This window comes from Dermacentor silvarum, chromosome 1 (genome assembly GCF_013339745.2).
Source record: "Dermacentor silvarum isolate Dsil-2018 chromosome 1, BIME_Dsil_1.4, whole genome shotgun sequence".
NCBI lineage: Eukaryota > Metazoa > Arthropoda > Arachnida > Ixodida > Ixodidae > Dermacentor > Dermacentor silvarum.
In genome coordinates, this window is record NC_051154.1 from 99,976,201 (window position 1) to 100,001,765 (window position 25,565).

The following is a 25,565-nucleotide window of genomic DNA, read 5'->3' on the forward strand; positions in this document are numbered from 1 at the left end:
CAAACAGTATGTCACATGCCACCGAAACAAGGATACATCTCCGAGGTGGGATGACCACGTCGTTTTTGATTAGACGAAAGGAGTTGCGTTGCGGCGATAAGCAGGGAATTAAATCAGGGCTCTTGTGAAACGTAACGAAGCGGTTCGGTATGTTGATTATGGCGCCATATTCCCGTAGAAAATCCATGCCTATGATTAAATCTTTACAGCATGTTGGAAGAACAACGAAAGTTGCCACGAAGGAAGAACCTCCTATGGTGATTCTTGCCGTACAGCTTCCAGCAGGCGTGAGCAGTTGGTCGCACGCGGTCCTTATAGTATGGGGTCCCGTCCAGGGCATTTTTACTTTACGGCGAACGACTAGACCTTGACTCATTGTCGAATAATCGGCACCAGTGTTGACTAGCTCTGTCACTTGCTGTCCGTCAACGGAAACAATAAGATCTGCCCTCACAATTTCGTCGGTATTAGTGTTTGTGGGTTTCACGGCGTCCAGCGGTGGGATTACAGTGGAATCTCGATGATACGAATCTCACGGGGCCACGAAAGATATTTGTATTGGCCGAAATTTGTATCATTGAAACGCAATTAAAACTACCTAAATTAGGGGTGGACGCGGGGATCAGATCGCGAAAATCGCGAGAAAAATCTATTTTTGAAAACTACGCTATATCAAATTGGTTTCGCTGAAAACACACTAAAAAATGCCGAAAAAGATTAATTCATCAGTGGGCAGGGCGAGAAAACAGCTTTACATAGCGCAAAAACACCGCAGTTCACGGACACATATCGTATTTCCCGCCACGAGCGCCGCCATCTTGGCATCATTCGAAAGCTCAAAGTTTCGCAGTTCCGCTTCTCAATTCGTCCTTCGTTGCCATCTTGCAACAAACGCACAAACACAAAAGAATGGCGGGTCTGCGATAGGTAGTCACACGGGCCCTCCGATGAAAGCGAGCCTCCGATTGGCTGCTGTGCTGAAAGGCGTCTTTCCATTGCTTGCTGCTGTGGCAGGTTGCAAGATGGCAACTGCAGTTGTCTGCTTCGTAAACGATGCCAGCGTCTTCACTTGCCACGCAGAATTCGGATTACTGAGAGCTCGCAGGTTAGTGTTGGATCGTCGCTCGTTGGAGAAGAAATTTTGGATGAAGCACGCCTTCGGAATACGGAAGCGCAAGCCTCCCACGGCAAGAAAAACGCGGCGATTAGCGGGAGAAGCGGAGGAGCACCCGACTGAACGAATGGCTAGCCTGCGATTTGCAAGGATAGCTGCTGGAACTTCTGCTATTGTTTCAAATGTCATGCTCGTTAACCGGCATCCAGGGCCGGTATTTTGTAGCGATGCGTTATGCTTTATTCTATACTAGTCTTATCATCCACCGCTCACGGCTGGCTGATTTCGTTGATAACGTGTGCGGACCTTCACTCTGACCACTCATCAAGTGCGAAAAGGCATTAGCATCGGAAAGGTATCGCTACAAAATACCGGCCCAGAACACTCATCGTCGTCAACTAACGTTCGGCCGTGTTTAAAGTGTTCTGATGCAGGTTCTTTTCTTTATCATTTCATACGGTTCCCTGAGGCGGATTGTTCGAGAACCCAATTGAGGACAAAGCCATTTGTTGTAAAACGCACACAAAGCTTTTAATGCAACTAGAGCGAAAAGAAACCCATAAAACAAACACTCAATAAAAAATCGCAACAAGAAACACTCTTGGAGTTAGAATGGTATCTACAGCACGCGAGTTCGGGCAGGCCGCGCATGTGAGTGCGCACAACAGTTCGATGTGGAGAAGCGGAGACAAGGTGATGAGAGTAGGGGCGTTGGTCTCATCAAAATGTCGATGTGGTTGACCGATGAACGGGCAACCGGAGCGAGGCAGCTGTGGCTTGGAGAGGGAACGCAGGAGGCTTGGCAGCACTTGCAGTTGGAGGCGGGGTTCTGGCCAGGCTGCTGGGCGCAAACTTGAGCTCGTAGCCTGTCTGCTCATGCTCTGCCTATGGGCGGAGGAGTTCGCCGGCCTCGAGCAGCAGTCCTTGTTCGGCTGGAGTTGTAACGCCCGGGAGCGGTAGGTTCCAGTTGGGTGATGTCCTGATCGCTCGGGTCTGGAATCCGACAGCCCATCTTCAGCTCTTAGTCCAGTGGCCGACCTCCTCCTGGCGTCGCTTCCTGGAGCTCCCCCTCTTTTCTGCCAGTGTGCTTCACTTTTCTGCCGCTGTGGCTGATTTGTCTTTTCCCGATTGGCCTCTGGAATCTCCGTGGATGCTTCCGATTGGATCCTTTTCCTTTCATTTTATTATTGCGCCGTACGTTCTCCTATCGGACGCTCTTCGACGTCGTCATCTTCCATACAGCACGGATTTCGCCTCCGCGCACACGCGCTCTTTGTCGTCCTTTTCTTTTTCATCTTCAACCACAGCACTGTCTCGCGCACTGCACACATTACAAGCGTATATACGACATAAACACCCTGCTTTGGGTCATGTCGTTGACTCTGAAAGCTTCCAGTAACATACAATGGGTTTCTGCTGTGGTTTTAAGTTTGAAACTAAACTTGATGCAGATTTTTTGCTCCTTAATGTCCGTCACATTCGTTTAAAAGAAATGCACCTTGAAAACATTGTCACTCCCTGCTGCCCTCAAAAAGTGCTCCTTTCGTCACTGCCAGCCTCAGTCCCAGCTGCTCCCTTCGTTCACTTTGAACTGTTGTGCTGCAGTGCTGTTGCTGGAAGTTTTTGGCAGCATAAATTGCCCTCCACTTGCTGCCATCATGCAGCTCGGCAGCGGGGAAACGGGACGACCATTGGCGGTGTGCAGTTTTTGGCAAATGTTTTGTCGTGCCAGACATGGGCGTTCATAGGTGCTATGCAAATCGCATCCCCCAGCGACAGCTCCCTTGGAGCTAAGAAACAGATTTTGAAGGCCACGCTTTTTTGTACTTAATCGGAAGAAGTGAAAACACATCGGAGTCGCCATGTTTTTTGTTCCTGTGCTTAGACCATGGGTTCTCAAAGTGGGTTCCGCGGAACCTTGGGGTTCCGCAGGCCCTTGCTCGGGGTTCCGCGAGCCACTGATAAATTTTCCGTTGTTCCGCATCACCAAGTGGCTAAAACGGCGAAAACGAGGTGCGCTCGATCCACAGAACCTCCATTACCCATGCCCGAGTGTCATAAAGCACATCACAGCGTGCAACGGCAACGCGCGAACTGTGCAGTAAATCCGCAAGCAGCTTGTAGCCATCCAACCTCCGAAAACGGGCAGCGCGCCTAAGTATTCGCACTTGAATCTTGGAGTCCGTAATTTACCAACATGTGTATCTCTCCCGTTTGTAAATAGCGTAGGTGCTGATTGCGTGCGCACTGACGTATACGTTGGAGGAATAAAAAAATGAAGAAAAAAATGCGCGGAGCGTCGCAAATACGCGCCGCAGAAGAGCAAGAACGGCGCTAGCGTCCAACCGAAACGAAGCGGCGCAGTCGGCATCGCCATGGTCCTCAGCGGCAATCAGGCGCGGCACTTGACAGCAACGCCGGAGCGTTTCGTGCTTAATTGCATACCTGCCAACTCTTCCGAATTTTCCGTAAAATGTACGAATTTGGACCCGTCTTACGATTTTACGAATGTCGGCTCAATTTTTACGGAAAAGTGGTTATATTCGCGAAATAGTTTTTAAAATTTTTAATAAATTCACACCGTTGCTGGTGGGTAGGGGCGCCACTTACGTAGGGGCGCAGAGAGATGGAGGTATGCGCCGTAATCTTTATTGTCTGCAGAGTAAGGAGATTTTTCAATCTGTGACATTGCCGTCGTCATCGGATTGTTGGAGTACCTGACGACGGCTGGAAGTCACTGGTTGTCGTTACTCTCAACATAGAGGTCCACCTGTACGTAAGTGGCGCCCCCAGAGACGACGGCGATTTCGGGTCGATGCGGCAGGCACAGTTTCGGTATGGGAGGCTGTGGCTAGTCGTCTTGCCTGTCACCTTCGCTAGGCTTTTTTCGCGACGCTAGGCTTTTTTCGCGAGTACAGTAAAAGCTCGTTAATTCGGACACGTCCTTTGGTCCCGGCAGGCGTTTGCATTATTTAATGCAATGAAACTCTCGTTAATTCGGACAACTCTTGGTGCTCGGCGAGCGCGGAGCGCCGCAAATGTGCGACGCAAACGAGCTATAACTAGAGTGTACCATAACGGCATTAGCGTCCACCGAAACGAAGCGACGGAGTTCAAATCGTACGGGAATGACAGCAACGCCAGGACGCTTCGTGCCTATTTGAGCCTTTAAAGCTTTCATTCTTGCGTTTGCCGGCGCGCATAGCACCGCATTGGCCGCGTGCCTTCAGAACTGCGTAGTCGCCATCCGTGATCGCGTTGATAGCGGCCGCGGTTTCATCCGCAGCGGTTGCGGCAAAAAGTAGTTTCGTTTTCACTAGTACACTCTAGTTTTCACTCAGTGTCCGTGCCGTCAGGGAATGGAATACGAACTCCTTGAAAAGACAAAAAAAAAAAAAAAAGAAATTTGAGCCATTCCACGCCGCCGCGCGTTGTTTTCCATCCTTCTCCGCATCGCCAGCCTCGCGCGCCTCTGTCCCGTTGCCCTTCCGCCCCTCCGAACACGAATGGTCCGCGCCCATAGCTCTAAGCCACGCCACCCTCCGAAACATGAATGGACCGTGCCAAAACAACGTTAGCGTCCACCGAAACGAAGCGACGGAGTACTGGAATGACAACAACGCCGGAAGGCTTCGTGCCTATTTGTTCCTATTCGTGCCTAGCTTGCGTTTACCGCCGCACATAGCACCGCGTTGGCCGCGTGCCTTCATGACTGCGTAGTTACCAACCATGATCGTCTTGATAGCTGCCGCGATTCCGTCCGCTGCGGTTGTGGCAAACAGTAGTTTCGTTTTGACTCGGTACGCACGTCGGCCGCGTGCCTTCATAACTCGGTAGTCGCCATGCATGATCGCGTCGATATCGACAGCGGTTTCGTCCGCAGTTGCAGCAAACGGTAGTTTCGGTTTGACTATGCGTGCGTCGGCCGCGCGCCTTCAGAACCGCAAGGTCGCCGTGCATGATCACGTTGACAGCGGTTGCGGTAAGCAATAGTTTCGTTTTTACTCAGTGTAAAGCTGTCGAGGATGAAGAGAGAGAGATTGCGGTTGTGAAGAGGAAGAGGCGCACCGTCTACATCGCGATGGGTGGCGACCCGGCGACATTGGCGAAAAAATAAACGGGATGTGCGCGCGCTAGTGAAAAGCCCGTCTCAGATGAAGACGCGCGCCGCGGCCGCAATGTGAAGGAAGTCGCGAAACCTTCGCCGCTGCGAGCTCTAATCAGTCGCGAGATGACGAGAATTGCAGCTTCCGCATTGCGTTTATGCAAAATAGAAACAGAATTTGCTGATGCATACTGCAAATAAGAGCGTGTTGACGTAGTAAGCATTTGTTTGTTTTCTGGATACCCTCGATAATTCAACATTCGGTTAATTCGGACATTTGTTTCGGTCCCGTGAAATCCGAATTAACGAACTTTTACTGTATGACCTGTTTTGTGGGCGTCGCTTTTTTTTGTGCGACGTGCTGCTGCATCAGGCGCAGTGCGACTCCGGCACTCCGGTGTTTTGTAGCCGTAGAGGCTGCGAAGTGTGATGGCGTGCTCGAAGCCTCGTCAGTACTAGATACTATCAGTACTTCCAAGTGTGTTTGAAGTCGTACTCCTCGGCAGAATTCCCGTGCACGCCCCCCCCCCCCCCCCCCCCCCCCCCCCCCCCCCCGTCGCGAGTTTACGAATTTGAAAGTCTTGAGGTTGGCAGGTATGTTAATTGTGCCCTTAGAGACTTTATTCTTGCGTTTATCGCCGCGTGTAACACCGCATTGGCGGCATGCCTCATGCCTTCATAAATGCATAGTCGCCATCCATAATCGCGTCGATAACCACCGCAGTTTCGTCCGCAGCGGGGGCGGTAAACAGTAGTTTCGTTTTGACTCGGTGCGCGCGTCGGCTGCGTGCCTTCACAAATGCGTAGTCGCCATCCATGGTAGCGTCGATAGCGACCGCGGTTTTGTCCGCACTTCTTGCAGCGAACGGTAGTTTCGTTTTGACTTGGTGCACGAGTTGGCCGCCTACCTTCTGAACCGCAAGGTCGCCGTCCATGATCGCGTCGATAGCGGCCGCGGTTGCGTCCGCAGCGGTTGCGGCAAGAAGTAGTTTTGCTTCGACTCGGTGCAAAGCTGTCGAAGATTAAAAGCACCGGCTCTTAATCCGTCCGTCCGTCCGGACAATTTGTTGGCGAGCAGCTGACTGGCGAAAAAATAATCGAGATGTACGCGCGCGAGGCCTTCGCCGCTGCTGGCGCTAATCAGTCATGAAATGAGAATTTCAGCTTCTGCACTGGTCTTGTAGTGGACGGGATTTGCTGATTCATTGCGTAAATAAAAGCGTGTTGACACAGTTAAGCATTTGTTTATTGTTTTCTTGATACCCACGATAATTCGACATTCGGTTATTTAGGACATTGTAATTCGGTTAATTCAAGGGGGGGGGGGGGGGGGTTCCTTGGCGCTTTATGGAGCTTAGCAGGGTTCCCTGGAGCGAACATGCTTGAGAACCCCTGGCCTAGACCATGTACAGTTATGTTAATATTTGTAGCTGAAGCGGGGTGGCAAGTAGCTTAAGAGGGTTTGAACGAGAGCTCATTGTTATGAATCTATCAAAGAAAACCAGCGCTAAAAACATGGACGAGCGCTGACTGCCAACAATTGATTTTCTTGTGCGTGCACAAATGTATACCTTGAAAAGGGAGGGGAGTTGGGGGGAACGGAAAGAGGGATAGAATGAAAATTCCAGTTGCACATGGGTCTGAAGATAAAAACAAATTAATACATCATGATTACTCCAGGAGAAATTGTTACTTGTCGGTGAGGACGAGTGAAGGGGCGCTGATGCATAACGGGCCTTTGCACATCATCATAAAGGTTTCAAAAATTTTGCAGGCGAAATTGTCTCGATACCTGCACAGAACCTTGGTGTCTTGAAGTAACGGGGCACACCCGCAATTAGCGAATAGCCAGATTGCTCCCATTCTTATTCTTTACGTTGTACACATGCTCCCACAAATGGTTATTTAGACACCGTCCTGTCTGGTCGATATACGTTCTGCCACATGTAGTGGGAATCTCGTGAACGACTTCTTTGTTGCACTGCAGAAAGCGCAAAAAGCGGTTTTTACTGCAAGACCTGTTGTCAGGGTGGCTTTCGTTCACTTTTTTGCTCAAGGAACTGAGCTTGTTGTCTGCCGAAAGCACAACATGTACACCTGCACGCCCTGCTGCTTTTTTTTAAAGTAGTATGGCACCTTGCACTTTTGAAGTTCATTGGAAGCACTAGTCGGAGCCTCCAAGATTAGAAGTCCTGTTGTTTCACTTGGAAGCTACAGCCATGTTTGCGAATGAACCGGGAAGCAGCAGGCTGGCTGCTAAAATTCTTTCAGCTTAGCCCTTTCAGGAGCTGATTAATTACGTTGATTGGAAACCTACTTTCATCGCATTTCTTGTCTTCAGAATCATTAAAAGCATACAGCTGCAGAATAGAGTACAATTTTCAATTCTTCAGTGATTTTTGTCAAGTATAGAGAATCTGGTCTACATGCAAAAAACTTCCTACAGGAACATCAAATATGATAACTATTTCTTGTCTAGCAGGCTTTAAAAGCACCTATCCAGCTATTTGAAAATAATGCCTGGCGCAAAACATTGTGAAAAACAATGAAGGAAGTGAACCTGCTACACATGACATACTGACACAGAGCAAAAACGCCCAACCGTCCACCTTCCCACTTGTTTTACTAAAACATTTGCCACATGTTATTTAAACTTGCAGTACTATTCCAACCAGAGTGTTTCAATATGTATAACAGCACATTTTTAACTTTCATTAATTCCTTTGCTGTTGATGCGCTATCTTGGTGTACACAAGTGCGTACACAGCGCCTGCAAGGGTTGAATTAAAAGCACAGTGCACTTTAAGGCAGCTAACTTATGTACAAGATGATGTGCAGTGGTAGTACAGCTGGACCAACTGCACCAAATTGTGCCAAGAGCAGTCTGCTGCGCCGAGGCTTCGCCTACAAAAGCATTAGTACGAAGGCCTCGTTATATTGATGCTGCCTCACTGGTAAAACTGAAACCTAAAGCATGTTATCATCCTGGAAGTCAATGGAGCTGCCAGAGCCGACGGATATAGCCGTTGTTCCTCTATTCGCTGTTTTCGCTCTTTAGTTGCATTTCGCTTTAGTATAGGTTGCAATGTACTGCTGCTCTGCGGTTGTTATTTGTGCAATTTGTGCTGCATTTGGGTACTCCTAGTGTGGCATGGAGCTAGCGCTAAAGGAGGCTGCTCGATCAAAAAGAAGCCTCGGGTAATGTCCGGTCATGCATTGTTTAGCATAGTTGTCCTCGTAGTACACATACTTAACTGTTGACAAATAATTTGCATATTAAGGGGACCTTTCTTGCAATCCTGTATGGTCGGAAGAGCACATGCCCATGGTTGTAATTTAAACAGTTCTCACATTATCCAAGGCACAGTTATGCAGGAGAGATCTTGCATGTTAGCTGTAAAGAAAACTGTCTTAACTGTAACTTCGGTTCAGTAGCATCATGTTCCTTACATGCCCTTATTCTAGTCCCTTTTTTTTTTTGTATTCTTGCTTGCTTGAAGCTCTGTGAACAGCTGTTGCAAGTCGAATAGGTAGAAGCAGCTTTATAGCGCAATATGCGCACAGGAAAAGTAATTCAACTACATATTATGGAAACTAGTATGGTAATTTTTATTTCAAATGCCTTATTGATGAGCATAAAGTCAGCTCCGTTATATTTATTGACCATTTCAGTTAAAATTGAGAACATCTTGTGTATGGATGTATGTTCGCCACTGCGCCAAAAATGCTTTCCGCTGCGCCAAATCAGCATTTCGTCTGTGCCAGGATGAGCACCAAAAGGTCAAATGGCTCTTCCACCACTGCCCATGTAGGGCATATATAATCACTTGGCACATTTTAGTCAGTTATTGGTCCCGCCAACATGTCTTCACAATGTGGGACAATATGTATGGAAAAATGTTAAGTAAACCAACAATGCAATCTATGGTACATGTCCATACAAGTTATGAACTGAGAAATAATATCAAGTTGTGGACAGAGTTCTCGATACGCCTCTTTTCCAGTAAAGGCTTAGGCTTGACTGCCAACTCCCGAGCACTTAGCTTACATGGCTTATCTCTGTACAAGGGAAAGTGCAAACATGACACCACACTTTTGCTTGCAAGCCAGAGGTCTTGTTGGGATGCAGGCTGGTAGCGGCTGAGGCCCTTGCCTGGGTCGTACGGCGAACAAAGATAGGGATCAACATAAAAAGGAGCAGGACCTGGGGTCCTTCATCGATACTCACAGTCCTGTCACCTGGCACCCACCGAGCCATGCTGATTTCAGTGCCCCTGCTTTTCTGTCCTTTCTTGGTCCAGTTGGCATGGGGCTTCACAGCCACGAGATGGTCTGTTTGTGACCGATTTGCAAGAGGGTCGCACCGCTGTCGGGGACACCGCCTCACCCCTCACATGGGAAGGGAGGGGGGAGGTGTCTGCATTCCTCATTTCTGTGGCTCACACAGAAGCACGGGAAAATGTGAAATTCCGTAATTTACACAAAGTGTCTCAACCAGTGATCTTCTGTGTAAGGCCAACAAACTTTGAGGGTGCTGTTTGAGTGGCGTTTTTCTTGGAAGTTTTCGTTTATGAAGGTTCTACATTTGATAATGAGAATCTGGCGTTATTATGTGCAGGAGCACCGTGACAAGCTGCACAAGGTGACGCATGTCAGAAACGAGCTCAAGTCCCATCTGCAGAACTTGCCTGACCTTACCCTGTTGCCAAGCGTCACCGGTGGTCTGGCACCCTTGCCATCAGCTGGGGACCTCTTCAGCCACCAGTGACTCTTGTATGCTCGGGTCTCAGGCCACAATACACTGCTTCTGGCTGTATGACATGCAGTTTTCAGTGCTTAGAAGCCATGGGTTGAGGCTGTTATTGTGTGTTGAGGGAACGCTTACAAAGTAGTTGAATCCTTCCCCAATTTTTCCTGGCTTCTCTCTTCCCAGCATCTCGCCTTGTTGCATTGTAGGCTTGTTCTAGCTTTTGGCAGGACTCGCTCTGCGCTGTAACCTGGCTGCTATGATCCACTTGGAGGGCAGCAGCGTAGTCTCCTTTTCAGGCCATTTGTGAGTTTGTGCACATTGAGGATGCCAGGCATGAAAGAATGTGTGTTCTTTTCTAAAGTCTTGAAGGCATGCCTAAGCTGCCACCTCTTTTCTCTCAATCTCTCACTGCTCACCCTCACCACCACATACACAGAATTCTGTTGCACAGTTACAACCCCAGTTGCAATTAATTTGCTTTTCAAAAAAATTGTCACCGCTGTGCAAATCTCATCTTGTGCAGTGAAGTTTTGTTGAAAGTTATCTTGTGAAGCTCTAAAAGCTAATAGGAAGATATAGGAATATTCACTTCAGGTCACTAGTACATCACTTGAAATAAAAAAAAAAGTTTAATAGAACATGCATGAGTACAATACATACATGTACACAACTGTCACATATGTTGATATGCTCGTCCCATTTTGGCCTTGTTAAACTTCTATGTTCTGTTGAAACCTTGGTAATTGAAAGAAATTTTTTGCATTGCCATTTCCAACTGCACTAGGACTGAATGATTTTTCTTCTAATTTACTTTTGTCTCTATTATGAGAGATCCTGTGAACACACAGTGTGTAGATTTTATGATGAGAAAGTGCAGATGTGTTCATGTTATATGCATGTAATGTACAAGTTCTGTGTACTAGATGTGTTATGCCATAGAGGACTTTGTCGCCAGTAAAACTGGTTTTTGTCCTTGTTTCTGCTGACAAAACTGTGGGCAGTCTAAATCAATCAGGGTGTTTTTTGTTTCCCTAATCATGAGCTGCGAGGATGCCCCCCTTCCCTCCCCCCCCCCCCCACTTTTTATCCTTTTTTTTTTTTAAATCATGTTAATTTTAAGGCATGCATGAACCATACTTGCCTGTCAGTGTATTCTGTCTGGTATGTGTATGATGAGCAAGTTAGTTTTTACTGACTAGTGTGCATTTTTGTTTTTAAGAAGTATGCTGTAGTATCATAACAGCTTTGTATTAGGCAATGCTCCATTAGAAGATATTTTTAGCATGTGTTTGATTGCAAAAGCAACTTGCACAACTTGGTCAGCTTCCTTTCCTGTGCAACAGAATGAGCAAGCATACATGAAAAATAAGAATGCATTTTGTCAGTGATTTGTGAATTGAAATTTGCCAGACTAAAACCAGCACAGTGACACTTTTGCAAACTGTATTCTTTACAATACCTGTTGTTGGTTCTGCAGAAGCTGGTGCTGTGGATGTTGTTATATGCCTTTTGTGTGTGCTAAATTAACTGATTCTGACAGATGAAAGTGGTCATAATTAGCATAACTGCATTGACGTCTCGTGTGCAAGTGGCTTTTTTAAAATGTATTGTTATATAGTGGACAAAAGTAATTCTGATTTAGTTTTTTTTTATATAATTGATTTCGTTTTGTCCCTGAAGTTATTTATTGTTATTTTCTCTTGTTATGAATTTTTATTGCAACTGTGCAGCCTGTAGAGTAAGGAAGACAATGTTTGTAGCTCTTCATTGTTTACTCTTCTCTGTGAGCAGCAGTATGCCCTTGCGCGCACACACACACACAAAAAAGTATGCATGGTTGTTGGTATGTCACACCATCCCCCCCCCCCCCCCCCCCCCGCTCCTTTTTTTTTTTTCAATAATAAAATGAAAATTTATTGTTAATGAACCGCCTACAGTGGTATGCTGATATGCTGGGGAAGCATGAAGGTATGCGACCTGTTTTATTGGCTGCTGTCCTTGTGTGCCAACTTTCTATTAAAGCTGTCAAATTCAGGCTCATATAAACCTTTCCCATCGGGGGGAGACAGCTCCTTTCTAGGCTGTTGCACATGAGTAGAAAGGCACATGCTGCAGCTTCTGTAGTGCTCTTTAAGGATTGCTCATGCCTGTTCACAACAGTCTGTAGGGTATTGTGGCAATGCCCAGAGAGGACAAATTGGAAAGATATATATGTACTGGCAGACTTTAAAGATTTAGCATGATGACAGAATGTGTTAATGAAAGCTGATTTTCAGCCAATGATGATGATGAAAATGTATTTATTGTAGGATGGCTCGAAGGCCTATTATGTGGAATAGGAAGGGGAGAGGGAAGGAGAAATTAGAGCCGTCCTAGAAGCTGCGTGTCCTTTTCAGCCAATAAAACGGGCATCATTGAAAGATTGTCATTTGGAACTGTGCCCTCTCTGCTGTTGTTCTAGAATGGTCACTAAGTTACCAAGGTGCACATATTTACGTGAATCCTTCACTGTTTTATCACTTAACAATTATTTAAAGTGCATTCATTGAAAATAAAAACTACTAAGCAAACTTTTACTATTTTCCACAAGTCTGCAAAACACTGGAGCAGAAAAAAAATTGTTGCTTCTTTTACTGTGTCAATTTGGTGCAACTGCAACAGCACTTGGAGAATTTTGATACCACCCAAAGACCTCTATCTAATTTCTCTCTCTTCACTGTTTTGCATCACTTGCAAAAACTTAAGCATGACAGATATTTTGGATGGGAAATTGTGCAGTCACACTTCAAAAAATTTGCCATGGAACAGGGACGGATTCACCGACCTCAAACAGAACGAATCTGGTATGCTGTGCACAGATAGATTCGAAAGTACTTGAAATTCAGTTATGAACAGTCTTTGCACATACTGGCTCCTTGATATGTTGCCTGTATCGACATTTGTCTCATGCACTTCTCTGCTTTGCACTTTGACGTGTTGTTCTGCACCCTGAAGTCAACGCAGGCAGAAAGTGCTGTAGTTTACATAGCTTGCTGTGCATAATTTTTATCTGTTGCCTTACATTGCAACAAATTTTTTTTTCATTACTAAAATATAAGTTGGTCACTGAAAGCAGTCACCACCTTATATCTTAGCCTTGCATCACCAGGACATCAGCAGATACTGCTATACACTGTGTTCCGCTGTTTCCTCATCAGCTGTTTCTATTTCATACACGCACACTCAAGAGGTCAAAACCAACCTCGAGTGAATGCATTTGGGAGACGTGACCCTCAGGTATGTGGTTGCTCTCTCTGGCTGCTTTGTGCATGGCCTCCTTCACACTCAAACCACAACCATCAACATTGCAGTGATAACATATGTCTGTGCTACTTATATATACTGTCAAGGTAGGGCACTGGTCATTGGCTCAAATGTTTTGATGAGATTTTGCGGAACAGTGCACTGTATTCCAAACTGGACAGATAGACCTGTTTCTTTCTTTTGGTTATGTCTATAAACTTCCATTAACAGTTGTGTGTAAAATTCAGTCTTCCCATCCACATGTCACTGATACAAAAATAAAACCACCGGTTAAGGCAAGCAAGCACTTGGCTGGAAAAAAAGTGCACTTTAACGTATCATCTGCCCCTTTGTCCTCTTCAAGCTCCACTTTGCAAGTGTGGTAGAGAAGCTCTACCTGGAATTTGCCACTGCCCTGGCGATGTGGTGCTGCAATTTTATTTCACCACTTCACAATGATTCATCTTGTGGTCACTCATCTACACTTTAGTTTTGGGTAAATTTTTGCTGCGTTTGATCTTATTAAGCAGTGCGAAATGAAACAAAGGATGGCAAAAAAGATGGGAAAAAGGTTTGCTGTCCCTTCTTTCGTTTAGCGCTGTTTAACATGATGGAAGGCCAACTAGCCCCATCTCGTACCTCACTGTAGTGTTTGAGTCTGAAAATTGAATTTTAGCGTATGCTTAAAGGGCAACTTTGCTAATTTTCTGAGGTGTATGAATCTCGGTGAAGTTGATAATGAGCAGTTAGCTGGGGATTATGGTCATGTGCTCGAGATGGCGTGACAGAGTTGTGGGGTTATTGTGCAGATTAGTTTTTAAGATCGATATCTCCATTCGCAGTCTGTGCCCTCATACAGCTTATTTTGACAGCCGCATTGACAGCCACTGCCCTGGCGATGTGGTGCTGCAATTTTATTTCACCACTTCACAATGATTCATCTTGTGGTCACTCATCTACACTTTAGTTTTGGGTAAATGTTTGCTGCGTTTGATCTTATTAAGCAGTGCGAAATGAGACAAAGGATGGCAAAAAAGATGGGAAAAAGGTTTGCTGTCCCTTCTTTCGTTTAGCGCTGTTTAACATGATGGAAGGCCAACTAGCCCGATCTCGTACCTCACTGTAGTGTTTGAGTCTGAAAATTGAATTTTAGCGTATGCTTAAAGGGCAACTTTGCTAATTTTCTGAGGTGTATGAATCTCGGTGAAGTTGATAATGTGCAGTTAGCTGGGGATTATGGTCATGTGCTCGAGATGGCGTGACAGAGTTGTGGGGTTATTGTGCAGATTAGTTTTTAAGATCGATATCTCCATTCGCAATCTGTGCCCTCATACAGCTTATTTTGACAGCCGCATTGTGTTAACGCTTTGGCATATTGGCACAGAAGCAGCTGCACTGGTGCCAAAATCTTGGGAAGCGTCTTTTAAAGTCTTAATTTCTATGAATGGCTCTGTTCAACTTGCCAGCTGGGGCATAAAGGCTTCAGTAGCAATGTGACCATTATAAAACAACCCCCCCCCCCCTCCTTTTTTTTGCACCAGGAAGTATTGTGTGATGCTAGTACATTTATAATTCATTGTAGTTGAACATGTCTAAAGATGTCACTACTGGTGTTCTTGTTCCGAGTGGCTGTTTGAGTTGACGTCTAAGCATAGGGATGAATCGGTTTAGTCAAGCATGGCATGTAGGATATGTTACTACTTGGAGAAGCCGGAAAATGTGCCATTGTTGGCCATAAAAAAAAAAAGTTTCATTCAGTGAATGCAAGTGCAAGTCAACCCAAATTTCAGCTCCGTTTTCACTGACAAGTTGTTGCCAACTGCGGTAATAGTTACAACTTGAAAAAAGCATTGCTCAAAAGATTAACCAAAACGCCATCGCAGCTGATTAAAGTGAATGTAAGTCAACCTAAATGTAATAAATGGTGCAAAACACACAGGACAGCGAAAAGGACTGGACACAGAAGTCTGCCCTCCCACCTGAATGTTCACTTCTGTATTGCATTAGAATAGCAAATTTAATTTTTTTTTCATGCTTTAATTTTTTATTCTTTCTACTGGTTATCTTGCCTTGTACTTTCGTGTTCTTTCTTCTGGGGGTTATCTGCAGTGCTTGTACACAGTGAAATTATGTGACTATTGCATGTATAAAAGAGAGTCTGTTCCTTTCATTAAACTTTCAGTTGGGAGTGTGCATTTGTGTTTCCAGTTCTTCTCATTGTCCTGTGTTTTTTGTGCCAATTACAAGTAAATATTTATCGAAACTCGAGTTAGCTATTATGACCTTAATATTGGTTGTGTTGACTTCTTTTGCAACACCACCCTTTTTCTCCAGGATTTTACAAACCCACACGGAGGGATGCGAGGATAGGTTTCAGGGAATAGATAATGTCACAAGGACAAGTGGCCAAATGTAGCAGAGGTTGAAATGCAACCAGAACAAGAAAAAAAAAGGGGTGGGGGGGGGGGGTGGGGGGTTGGGGGGAAGTAACTTTTCCAGCTACATTGCACTGACCAGTCTCTTTCTACTTGCACTTTCCTCCTTACATCTGAATGCTGCATGCCTGGGTTAAAAATTTAATCTGTGTATGAGAGTTTTAGGGTGAAACAAAGCTTTGTAGGGCGACCAGCTTGTAGAATTTTGTTTACTGGTCATTGCTGAACTTAAGGGCGAGGACAATTCTCAGTGATCGGCTTTTGCCCTGCCACTTCACTGTTTTTACATTCGTAAGTATTGGGGACGAGGAGTTATGGAGTCGCCATCTGTCGGAAGCACCTCGCTTACGTAGTATGAGGGAGAACGCGGCGTGCCTCCATGGCTGAAACATTGACTGGTGATGATCTTCATATCATACTGAAGAAGGTTATTTTGCATCTGGAAGAAATTGGGTTTAAGGTTGTGGCAGTTGTCTGCGACAATAATTTGTTGAACAGAAAAGCAATGATGTTTAGTGAACCACGCAAACTTCGAATTCTGTATCCCCACCCTGCGGACCCATCCTGACCGCTCTTTTATGTTGTTGATGCAGTGCACTTACTGAAATGTATAAGGAATAGCTGGATTAACCGAAAAAATGCAGGCACCAACTTCTACCCACACTTTGACCTCTCTAACAACAGCGTACACTCAGACGGCATTAGGAGTGCCTCATTCAAGGATTTGCGAGAGGTATACAGACTAAAATCATCCCAGCTTTTGAAGTGTGGGTATGGGTTAACGTCCAAGGCACTAAATCCCAGCAACTTGGAGCATCACAATGTTAAACTTGTATTGCAGGTATTTAGCCCACGTGTTGCTGAAGCCCTTGTAGCCCACCGTGAGACAACTTCCCTCTATCATGCGGAAGAAACATCAGACTTTCTTAAAATTGTCATACGCTGGTGGAGCATCGTAAATGTGAAGACACCAGACAAGGGCGTACACCATCGTAATGTCTTTGAGGAGCCAATATCGTTCATCACGTGGCTTGATGTATGGGAGTTCTACAGACATGATACTGGTGGCCTCACTAAAGAGACACTCAATGTGCTGAGCTTGTCTGCACACTCTCTTTTGGAGCTATCAAAGTACTGCATCAGAGAACTAGGCCACAAGTATGTACTGCTTGGAAAGATACAAACAGACTGCCTAGAAAGCCGCTTTGGCCAGTACCGTCAGATGGCAGGAGGAAACTACCACACATCAATTAGGCAAATTTATGAGACAGAGGGGAGGATTCGTTTACAGAACACTCTGCCAGTAATGAGTTCAGAGGACCTGAAAGGCATTGAAGACACAAGCCCTGTCAGTGGCACTTACAACAACTTTTGCATCACTGTCAGAGATGCCGACCTTGCAGCACTAAGTTCACATATGCCTGTCATAGCATACGTTGGTGGTTATTGCACCCATGCAGCAATGAAGGTGCTTAAATGTGAAAGCTGCCAAGAAAGTCTAGTTGTCGATAAAGAGGAGGCTGAGCTGGAAAGTGACCCACATTCCCTAATTACTCGATTGGACAGAGGTGGCTTGGAACTGCCGTCCCCGTTTGTTGTTACCGTGGTAATGCATACTGAAGTTGTCATCAAAAAGCTCACAGAGGAAAACCACTTTTCTGAATTTTTACATGCACAGAACCAAAAGAAACTTGTTAAGCAGCTCACTTTACAGTCCCTGCCCCAGTTTCAAGAACTGACAGAATGTGCAAATGGCCACACATGTGAGCTCCTAGTTACACTAATTGCAAACTGTGCCACGAATGTGTTACTAAATAATTTATGTAAGCTTAGAAATGATCTTCAGTGTGCTGAAAAAGAGGAATGCGCAAAGAAAAGGAAGGCACGTATCTTTGTGGACAAACAGTCTTAAATGCTTTTTAACACCCGGTTAGACATCAATTTTATGCTGTATGTTCAGTTGAGGTGATATCGTAATGGCTATGATGAACTGTAACTAAACATTGGAGGTCAAATGTCACGAACCTGCTGTATATAAAGTTGCAATGGCTGTAAGAGAGACTAACTGCAAAACAACATTTGTTCGGTCACCTTGTTGTCTATGTTCGGTCGTTTGATGGAAGGTAGAGTGGCGTGTCGAATATTTGTAAATGTGGTGCAGCCTTAAACACCTGCCGCACATATTGTCCGCATAATAATATTGTCTGCATAATAAGGAAAATAAAGTAACGGTGCTGTAGTGATTCAAAATTCAATGGCTGCAGTTCACAATTAACCACTATATTAGCCTCGTTGCATAGCCAGCAGTAATTCATGGAATCAAAAACGGTGCTTTCATTTTTGGGTCACTGACATGAAGAGCGCAAAAAAAAAAAAAACGAGGTCAGCGTGAGCACAATAAAAAAAAAAAAAAACGTTTTGCATGCACCTACTTCGTAGACCGCAAGAATCGTCCTATTGGTGGGTCACCTTTGACAACTAAAAACAATACACAAGGGTGCGAACGCACCCGAAAATAATACACTGAGTTCACATGACGCAGACATAGGCCGGATGCCAGATCGCTTCGCTTGCTGGTTGTGCGATGTTCGTTGCTGAAAGCACAAACCAACTGACATCAAATGCAAGGGGCTTTCATTCGTCGTTGACAAAGCCCACGCGATCACGCCTGACCACAAAAACTCAATGAACATGGCAGCGTACATACCAACGGCGCCACGGCCGAATACAGCCGCTACACTTCCATTGTAAACAAGGAGGCAAGTGAGGCAGTTGAGGCAAGCAATGGACGCGTCACCACGTGATCAAACATGGCAGCGCCCACGGGATCGCCGCGAAAAGGGTCAATATATATATTTTTTTCTTTCCAGCGCGCTCCGACCGCCATTCTCGGGCCTGTGCGACGAAATTTCTACGCACAAAACGGATCAAACGTGTGTGATGGCATGCTGCTGCGCCTTAAGTTGCCGCAACCGACAAGGCGAGGGCAAACGCTTGCTGCACACTTGGTATTTGCGCCGTCTCGTATCGTCGCGTTGCTACTTCCAAAACGGCATTATTAAGGCCAGTTACTGACTGACGAAGCAGAATGGCGCCCCAAAAACTTCTCCGCAGGGCGCGATCTAAGTTTTCCGCGAATTTCCTCTGGTAAAGCGCGTTAGCTGTCGTCTGCCACGGCAGGCTCAGCGTAGGCGGCGCCACTGTCGATATCGCGCCTCGATCGCGCTGGCCGCGCCGAGCCGGACAGTATGCAGGAAGGAAAAACCTCCATGCTACAGTGTACTAGAATACCTTGGGTAGTGGAAAGAGCGCGCGGCGCGGCCTATGGGAGAGCTGTTGCCACTTCTGTAACCGCCGCGCGTGACGCTGGCGTCAAAAAACCGAGGAGATCGCGGCCGCAGTAGCGGCTGTCAGTGAGGTTGCGGACGCAGTTTCTGCGTCTTTTACCGCGTTTCCGACACGTTAGATTTTCTTGCGCTATCGCAAAATCTATTTTAACGCCTTCTTCTGATTTCCACTATCTTTGTTTACCGTAGAACAATAATCGGTGTCAGATTCTTTTACAAAATTGAGATGCCATATACCGCTTCTAAATTTTTACTTACACAGGTCTGGTCTCGCTGTGTCACCTCTATGTTCTTTTTGCAATGCACCTGAATTCATTGATCACTTATTTTTTTCCTCTTGTGCCACCGAACATGATACTTATTAGCGCAAAACTCGAAATAAAAGAGAACAGCGAAAGACGAGACGAAAGGAAAGACAAGCGCTTGTGTAAACACCAACTCGCCCAACAAGAAGTTATTCTGTTGTGCCACCGAATTTTAAGACTGATAAAACACTTAGAAATTTCCTTTCGAAAGACTAACCTCACCAAAGATTCTCTCTTTTTGGGGTGACTTCACTGGGACACAGCCACAAGGATGCTTTTCTTGGAGTTTACAATTTCATAAGAGGCACAAAAAGAGTACCTTGCTGGATTTCTAGAATTATGAATTATTCCTATTATTTACCTTTTTTATGTCAGAATTATTTTATCTTAAAATTCATTATGGTATTTTTCTAATTTCTGCTATACAAATTTAGTTTTTGTTTAAATTCTAATAAACATATATAGTTGAAATCACCGGAATCTTGGCATCCCCCGTAGTGGGTATGAGCCAACAATTGGGAGATGAGATGAGGTTGCAAGAGTCGGTACACGGATTTCGTGAGCTAAATGAACGGACGTTGTCGTTGTTTAAAGCCCCGAAAGACGAAGCCCAACGAAATCAGTGGAATAAGAATTTGCACCACAAAGACAAATAGGCCACACTCGGAAACGTCGGCGGTTTGCGACTAGCCGACTACCCGTCTGCACTTCATTGTAAGGGCTTTTTTTTTTTTTTTTTTTTTTTTTTTTTTTTTTTTTTTTTCTTTCTGGCGCTGGGTGCCAGAAACCGGAAACTGCTAACTACCTAAAGCTAAGCCGCTGCACATGAGCGTGCTTGCTTGGTTTTCAGGGAACCTTACTCCGTTCCTTTAAACTTTCGTGTGAACAGTTTACGCACACCAGCTTTGAACAAATTGTGTTGTGATTATACCTGGTGCACATGTCTTGAACCAACGGATTTAAATGAACAGTTGGTCTGTAAAAAATGTTTTTTTTCCTTCAATTTTGCATTTTATATGCTTCAGTATTAAATGAAACGATAGCTTCGTCTTGTGTTTGAGGAACAAGAGAAAACCGTAACAAAAGAGGAGAGGTTTGCCACTCCACGGACAAAACATTACGCCGCCGTGGTGGCGTAGGGGCTTTGGTGCTGCGCTGCTAAGCCCGCGGTTGCGGGATCGAATACCGGCCGCGGCGGCCGCATTCGATGGGGGCGAAATGCAAAAGCACCCTTGTACCGTTCATTGAGTGCACGTTAAGGAACCCCAGGTGGTCTAAATTAAGCCGGAGTCCCCACTACGGCGTGCCTAATAACGATATCGCGATTTAATTTAAAATTTACTCCAAAATATGAAAAAAGAAACGCGCAGAACACCTGGAATTGCTGTCTGTTAGTGCCGCGAAGGCGCGTGCCTGTGATAAGAGAACTGGCGGGAGTGCGAAGTGCCCGGAGCGTGTACTCGTGACGTGATGTATGCATCTCACAGGGACTGTTCGTATTAACACGCCAGTAAATTGACGCAGACGTCGCCGTTCCGCGCAAGATCTCCTAAGACGACTTCTTACTGTAAGCGCGAAGCTTCACGCACTTCGTGCCTTAATTGGCGCCGTCTCCTCAGCGGAGGTAATCTGACGAAAGCTTAGCCCTGCTGAAGTCATATTGCTTTGATTAATTCGCTCATAAGCTATCAATGACATTTTCAGCGCGAGTACTATGCATAACTGCAGTAATAATAAAAGAAAACTTCCGTGCTTGAGGCTGCCTGACCGCTTTCGAGCGCTTGCCGGTGCTCGGTTAGGAGCCGCTGGCGCCACCTGGTAGCGTTAACATCAAGTGCCTCACGCGCTGCCCGCCGCTCTTTCCACTACCCAAGTATTCTAGTACACTCTATCCATGCGGACAGTGGAACGGAGGAGGAGGAGGGAAGTGGTTGGCGCTAAAGCCCCTACCACTTCCCTCCTCCTCCGTTCCACTGTCCGGCTCGGCGCGGCCAGCGCGATTGAGGCGCGATATCGACAGTGGCGCCGCCTACGTCAGGCCTGCCGTGGCAGACGACAGATAACGCGCTACGAGAGGAAAACCGCGGAAAACTTCGATCGCGCCCTGCGGAAAAGTTTTTGAGGCGCGATTTTGCTTCGTCAGTCAGTAACTGGCCTTAATAATGTCGTTTTGGAAGTAGCAACGCGACGATGCGAGACGGCGCAAATACCAAGTATGCAGGAAGCGTTTGCGCTCGCCGGATGGTAGACAAAAAAAAAAAAAACATTTTGCCCTCGCCTTGTCGATTGCGGCAACCTAAGGCGCAGCAGCATGCAATCACAACGAAGTTCTTGGCCCTAACACGTTTGATCCGTTTATGCGTACAGCACTTTCGTCGCACAGGCCCGAGAATGGCGGTCGGAGCGCACTGAAAAGAAAAAAAATATATATACAAAAGTGCAATGCGTGCTTCCACGTGACACGGATTGGCCAATGGGGGAGCGGAGGAGGCGGCGAGGAGGAAACGCCGGGGTGAGCGCGGTGGCGGCAAGATCTAAGAATGGCGCTACTTTTTAGGCCGGGCTAAAACCCCTATATTTATAAAAGTAGCGCCATTATTAGATCTTGCCGCCACCGCGCTCATCCCGGCGCTTCCTCCTCGCCCTCTCTTAGCCGCCTCCTGTCGCCCCAGCCTCCTCCGCTCCCCCATTGGCCAATCCGTGTCACGTGGAAGTTCGCGTCGCGCTTTTGTATATTTTTTTCTTTCCAGCGTGCTCCGACTGCCATTCTCGGGCCTGTGCGACGAAAGTGCTGTACGCACAAACGGATCAAACGTGTTAGGGACAAGAACTTCGTTGTGATGGCATGCTGCTGCGCCTTAAGTTGCCGCAACCGACAAGGCGAGGGCAAAAGGCTTTCTTTGTTTACCATCCGGCGTGCGCAAACGCTTGCTGCACACTTGATATTTGCGCCGTCTCGCATCGTCGCGTTGCTACTTCCAAAACGGCATTATTAAGACCAGTTACTGACTGACGAAGCAAAATCGCGCCTCAAAAACGTCTCCGCAGGGCGCGATCGAAGTTTTTCTCGGATTTCCTCTGGTAGCGCGTTAGCTGTCGTCTGCCACGGCAGGCCCGACGCAGGCGGCGCCACTGCCGATATCGCGCCTCGATCGCGCTGGTCGCGCCGAGCGCGATAGTGAAACGGAGGAGGAGGGAAGTGGATGGCGCTACTTTTATAAATATAGGGGCTTTAGGCCGGGCTCGACTGGCGCGCGCGCTCGCTTCTTACGGCCTTCGCATCGGGGCTAGTTCCTGCCTATCGCCGCTGCTTGGTGGGGGCGCTGCCACCTCACCCTTATTAAAATCCCTATATAAGAAAAGTACCGCCATCCTTTGATAAACGCCGCTTCTCTCTCTCCTGTATCTCCGAGTGGACGATTATAGCGCGCGCTTTTCACGTCTTTACATTTTCATTTTTTTCCCGCCTCAGAGCCATGTTGCAAGTTCTCTGCGCAGCCGCAGTCGCCGACGGCGGCGCGCGCCCGGCCTGAAAGCTTCAACGTGGACTTTCTAGGTGCGCCACCGTCGACTTGGCTTTCGCAAGCAAAAAGTAAAGAAAAAAGCAAGCGCTTTAGGAGAGGAGGCGGCGGAGGAAAGAGTAGATGGCGGTACTTTTCTTATATAGGGACTTTAACCCTTATTCAGTAAGTCTAACCTAAAGTCCCTATATAAGAAAAGCACCGCCTTCCTTTGATCAACGCCGCTTCTCTCTCCCCTGTTTCTCCGATTGGACGATGATAGCGCGCGCTTTTCACTTCTTTATATTTTGTTTTTTTTTTCCCGCCTCAGAGCCATGTTGAAAGTGATCTGCGCAGCCGCAGTCGCCGGCGGCGGCGCGCCCGGCCTGAAAGCTAAAGACGGCCTGTGATAAAGACACTGGGCCCAAAATCTAAGAAAGCATTAAGAGAGGCAGTGAGCAAAATGATAATGGGCGGTAAAGCCCCCGATGGGTGGATACTGAGCAGGATGAGCATGATATATAAGGGAAAGGGGGACAAAGCCGACATAAACAACTACCGTCCCATAACAGTGACGTCAGTGGTTTACAGGGTGGTGATCCAGATTGTAAAGGACAGACTGCAGGCATGGGTGGAGAGCGAGGAGGTGCTGGGGGAACTACAAAATGGGTTCCGGAAACAAAGAAGGTTAGAAGATAATCTGTTCTCATTGACACAGTGTATTGAAATAGCAGAAAAGGAACACAGGCCCCTATGGCTTGCATTTCTGGATATCAAGGGAGCCTATGACAGTGTAATCCAAAAGGATTTGTGGGACATACTGGGCACTCTAGATGTGGAAGATGGAGTAAGAAATCTTTTAAAAGATATCTATATAAAAGTAGCAAGGTGCTTATAAAATGGGAAAACAAGGTATCTGGGCCTATAGAGATACAGCAGGGGCTTAGGCAGGGGTGCCCTCTGTCACCTCTGTTGTTCATGCTGTATTTACAAGGATTACAGAAAAAATTAGAGAGGAGCGGACTTGGCTTCAACCTTTCCTATTTCAAGCAAGGAGAATGGATTAAAGTCATTACCAGGACTGATGTATGCGGATGACATTGTACTTATGGCTGACAGCGAGGAAGACTTGCAGAGATTAATGGACATCTGTGGTAAAGAGGGAGATAGCTTAGGTTTGAAGTTTAGTAAAGAAAAATCGGCAGTCATGACTTTTAATGATAATCAGGGCAGCGAGCATAGGATACAGGAGGTTACGCTGGAGGTGGTGTATAAGTACAAATATCTTGGAGTGTGGATAAACAATGGGGCTGAGTACCTCAGCAGCATTGCAGCCTACACTTTTTGTGCCATGTTCAATTTTACGACCGGTTGTTTACATGCTAGTGTATACGTAGCTTCCAGTCAAGCAGAACGACTTTCCGCCGCGTTTCCGCTTCGCCATGGCGAAAAAATCGGTCCGAGGCCGATTTGGCTCGCCGCCTGTTTTTCTGCCTCTATTGCCGGATTTTTGTCGCCTGTTAAGATCCTGCTCGAGCGCGACCTAACCGGCATCTGAAGGGAAGCGGCGGAAATGTATACCGGAGATTTCGACCACCTGGGGTCCTTGACGAGCACCTAAATCTAAGTAAACGGGCCTCGAGCGTTTTCGCCTTCATCTAAAATGCGGCTGCCGCATTTGTTGCTTCAGAATGCGGCCGCCACATTCTCGCCCAAAACCTCACAGAGTGTCAATGCCTTGACAAACACCGTGACAGTTTTTTCCATATGCAGACATGATTCGCTGTAAATTACCAACCCAAACGGAAGCGCCCAGGAATGAAATTGTGATAGTATAGCACCGGTTTCTTGAATTATGTCAGCGCGAAGCGACGAGAACAAAGGATGGGTAGGGGGGGGGGGGCTGAAAAAATTCCGGGGGGGGGGGCGACCCCCCCCCCCCCCCCCCCTGGCTACGCCCCTGGCGGAGGTTGCGGGTTCGGCTCCCGCCGGCGACAAGTTATCTTTTCGTCCACTTCTTCTTTCGCACCAAATCATATATATTTCGCATTCTCTAATAGTTCAAATAACCAATTACACCATCACATCTTAATAGTAATAATTGGAAATACATAAGTCTTCCATCTCCACACCAGTGGAAGGGCTGACAGTTTTTTTAGCCAATAATGTTATTATATCTGCAAATATTTACTTCCGAACGAACAAGAAGATATGAAAGCGAAAAATAAGTTGTTTCGTAGAACCAAAACTTCATAACCCTTTTCACATAAACTTCAAAACCAAAACTTGGGTGTGATCAGAATCCAATACCAGCTAGAATGGCGCTGCGATCGACCGCTCTTGAAGAGAAGCAGACGACACACTCACATCCTCTGCGACGCTCGTATATGCTTGGCGCGCGCTGCAAACATTGTTCAGATTTTTGCCCGTAAGCACTTAGTTTATTTAGTCTGTATTGTCTGCGTATGATCAGAAAATACAATGCGTACTGCTTTTTATTCTTTTTTTTTTTGCAACAGAAACAAAAGCGGTCTTTGAAATAACTATAGCGCGTCTATCCTCGCCGCTTGAATCTTGCCACGCTCTCGAGAATACGGGCAGTTTCGATCCCATCCAAATGAACTTTTTCAATACGTTCAGCAATCAGGATCGAGTTTGTTAAGCTTACAGAGCTTGAGGGCGCAGACGACGAGTCTACGATCGCGAGCGAGCAGATTCGGACTGTAC

General features: G+C 46.4%; 2 protein-coding genes across 3 annotated transcripts in view; both read left to right on the plus strand.

Annotated features, from left to right (window-relative positions):
* The window catches only part of LOC119433485 (regulation of nuclear pre-mRNA domain-containing protein 1B-like), a 60,884-nt gene extending 49,032 nt beyond the window's left edge, over positions 1–11,852 (plus strand). The window contains exon 7 of the mRNA XM_037700725.2: positions 9,838–11,852. Coding sequence (XP_037556653.1) covers positions 9,838–9,987 — 150 coding nt within the window. The 3' untranslated portion in view covers positions 9,988–11,852. The remainder of the gene's footprint in view (positions 1–9,837) is intronic.
* Positions 1–25,565, plus strand: part of LOC119433473 (putative sodium-coupled neutral amino acid transporter 7) — a 531,279-nt gene that overhangs the window by 111,533 nt on the left and 394,181 nt on the right. The gene's annotated exons all lie outside the window — the stretch shown is intronic.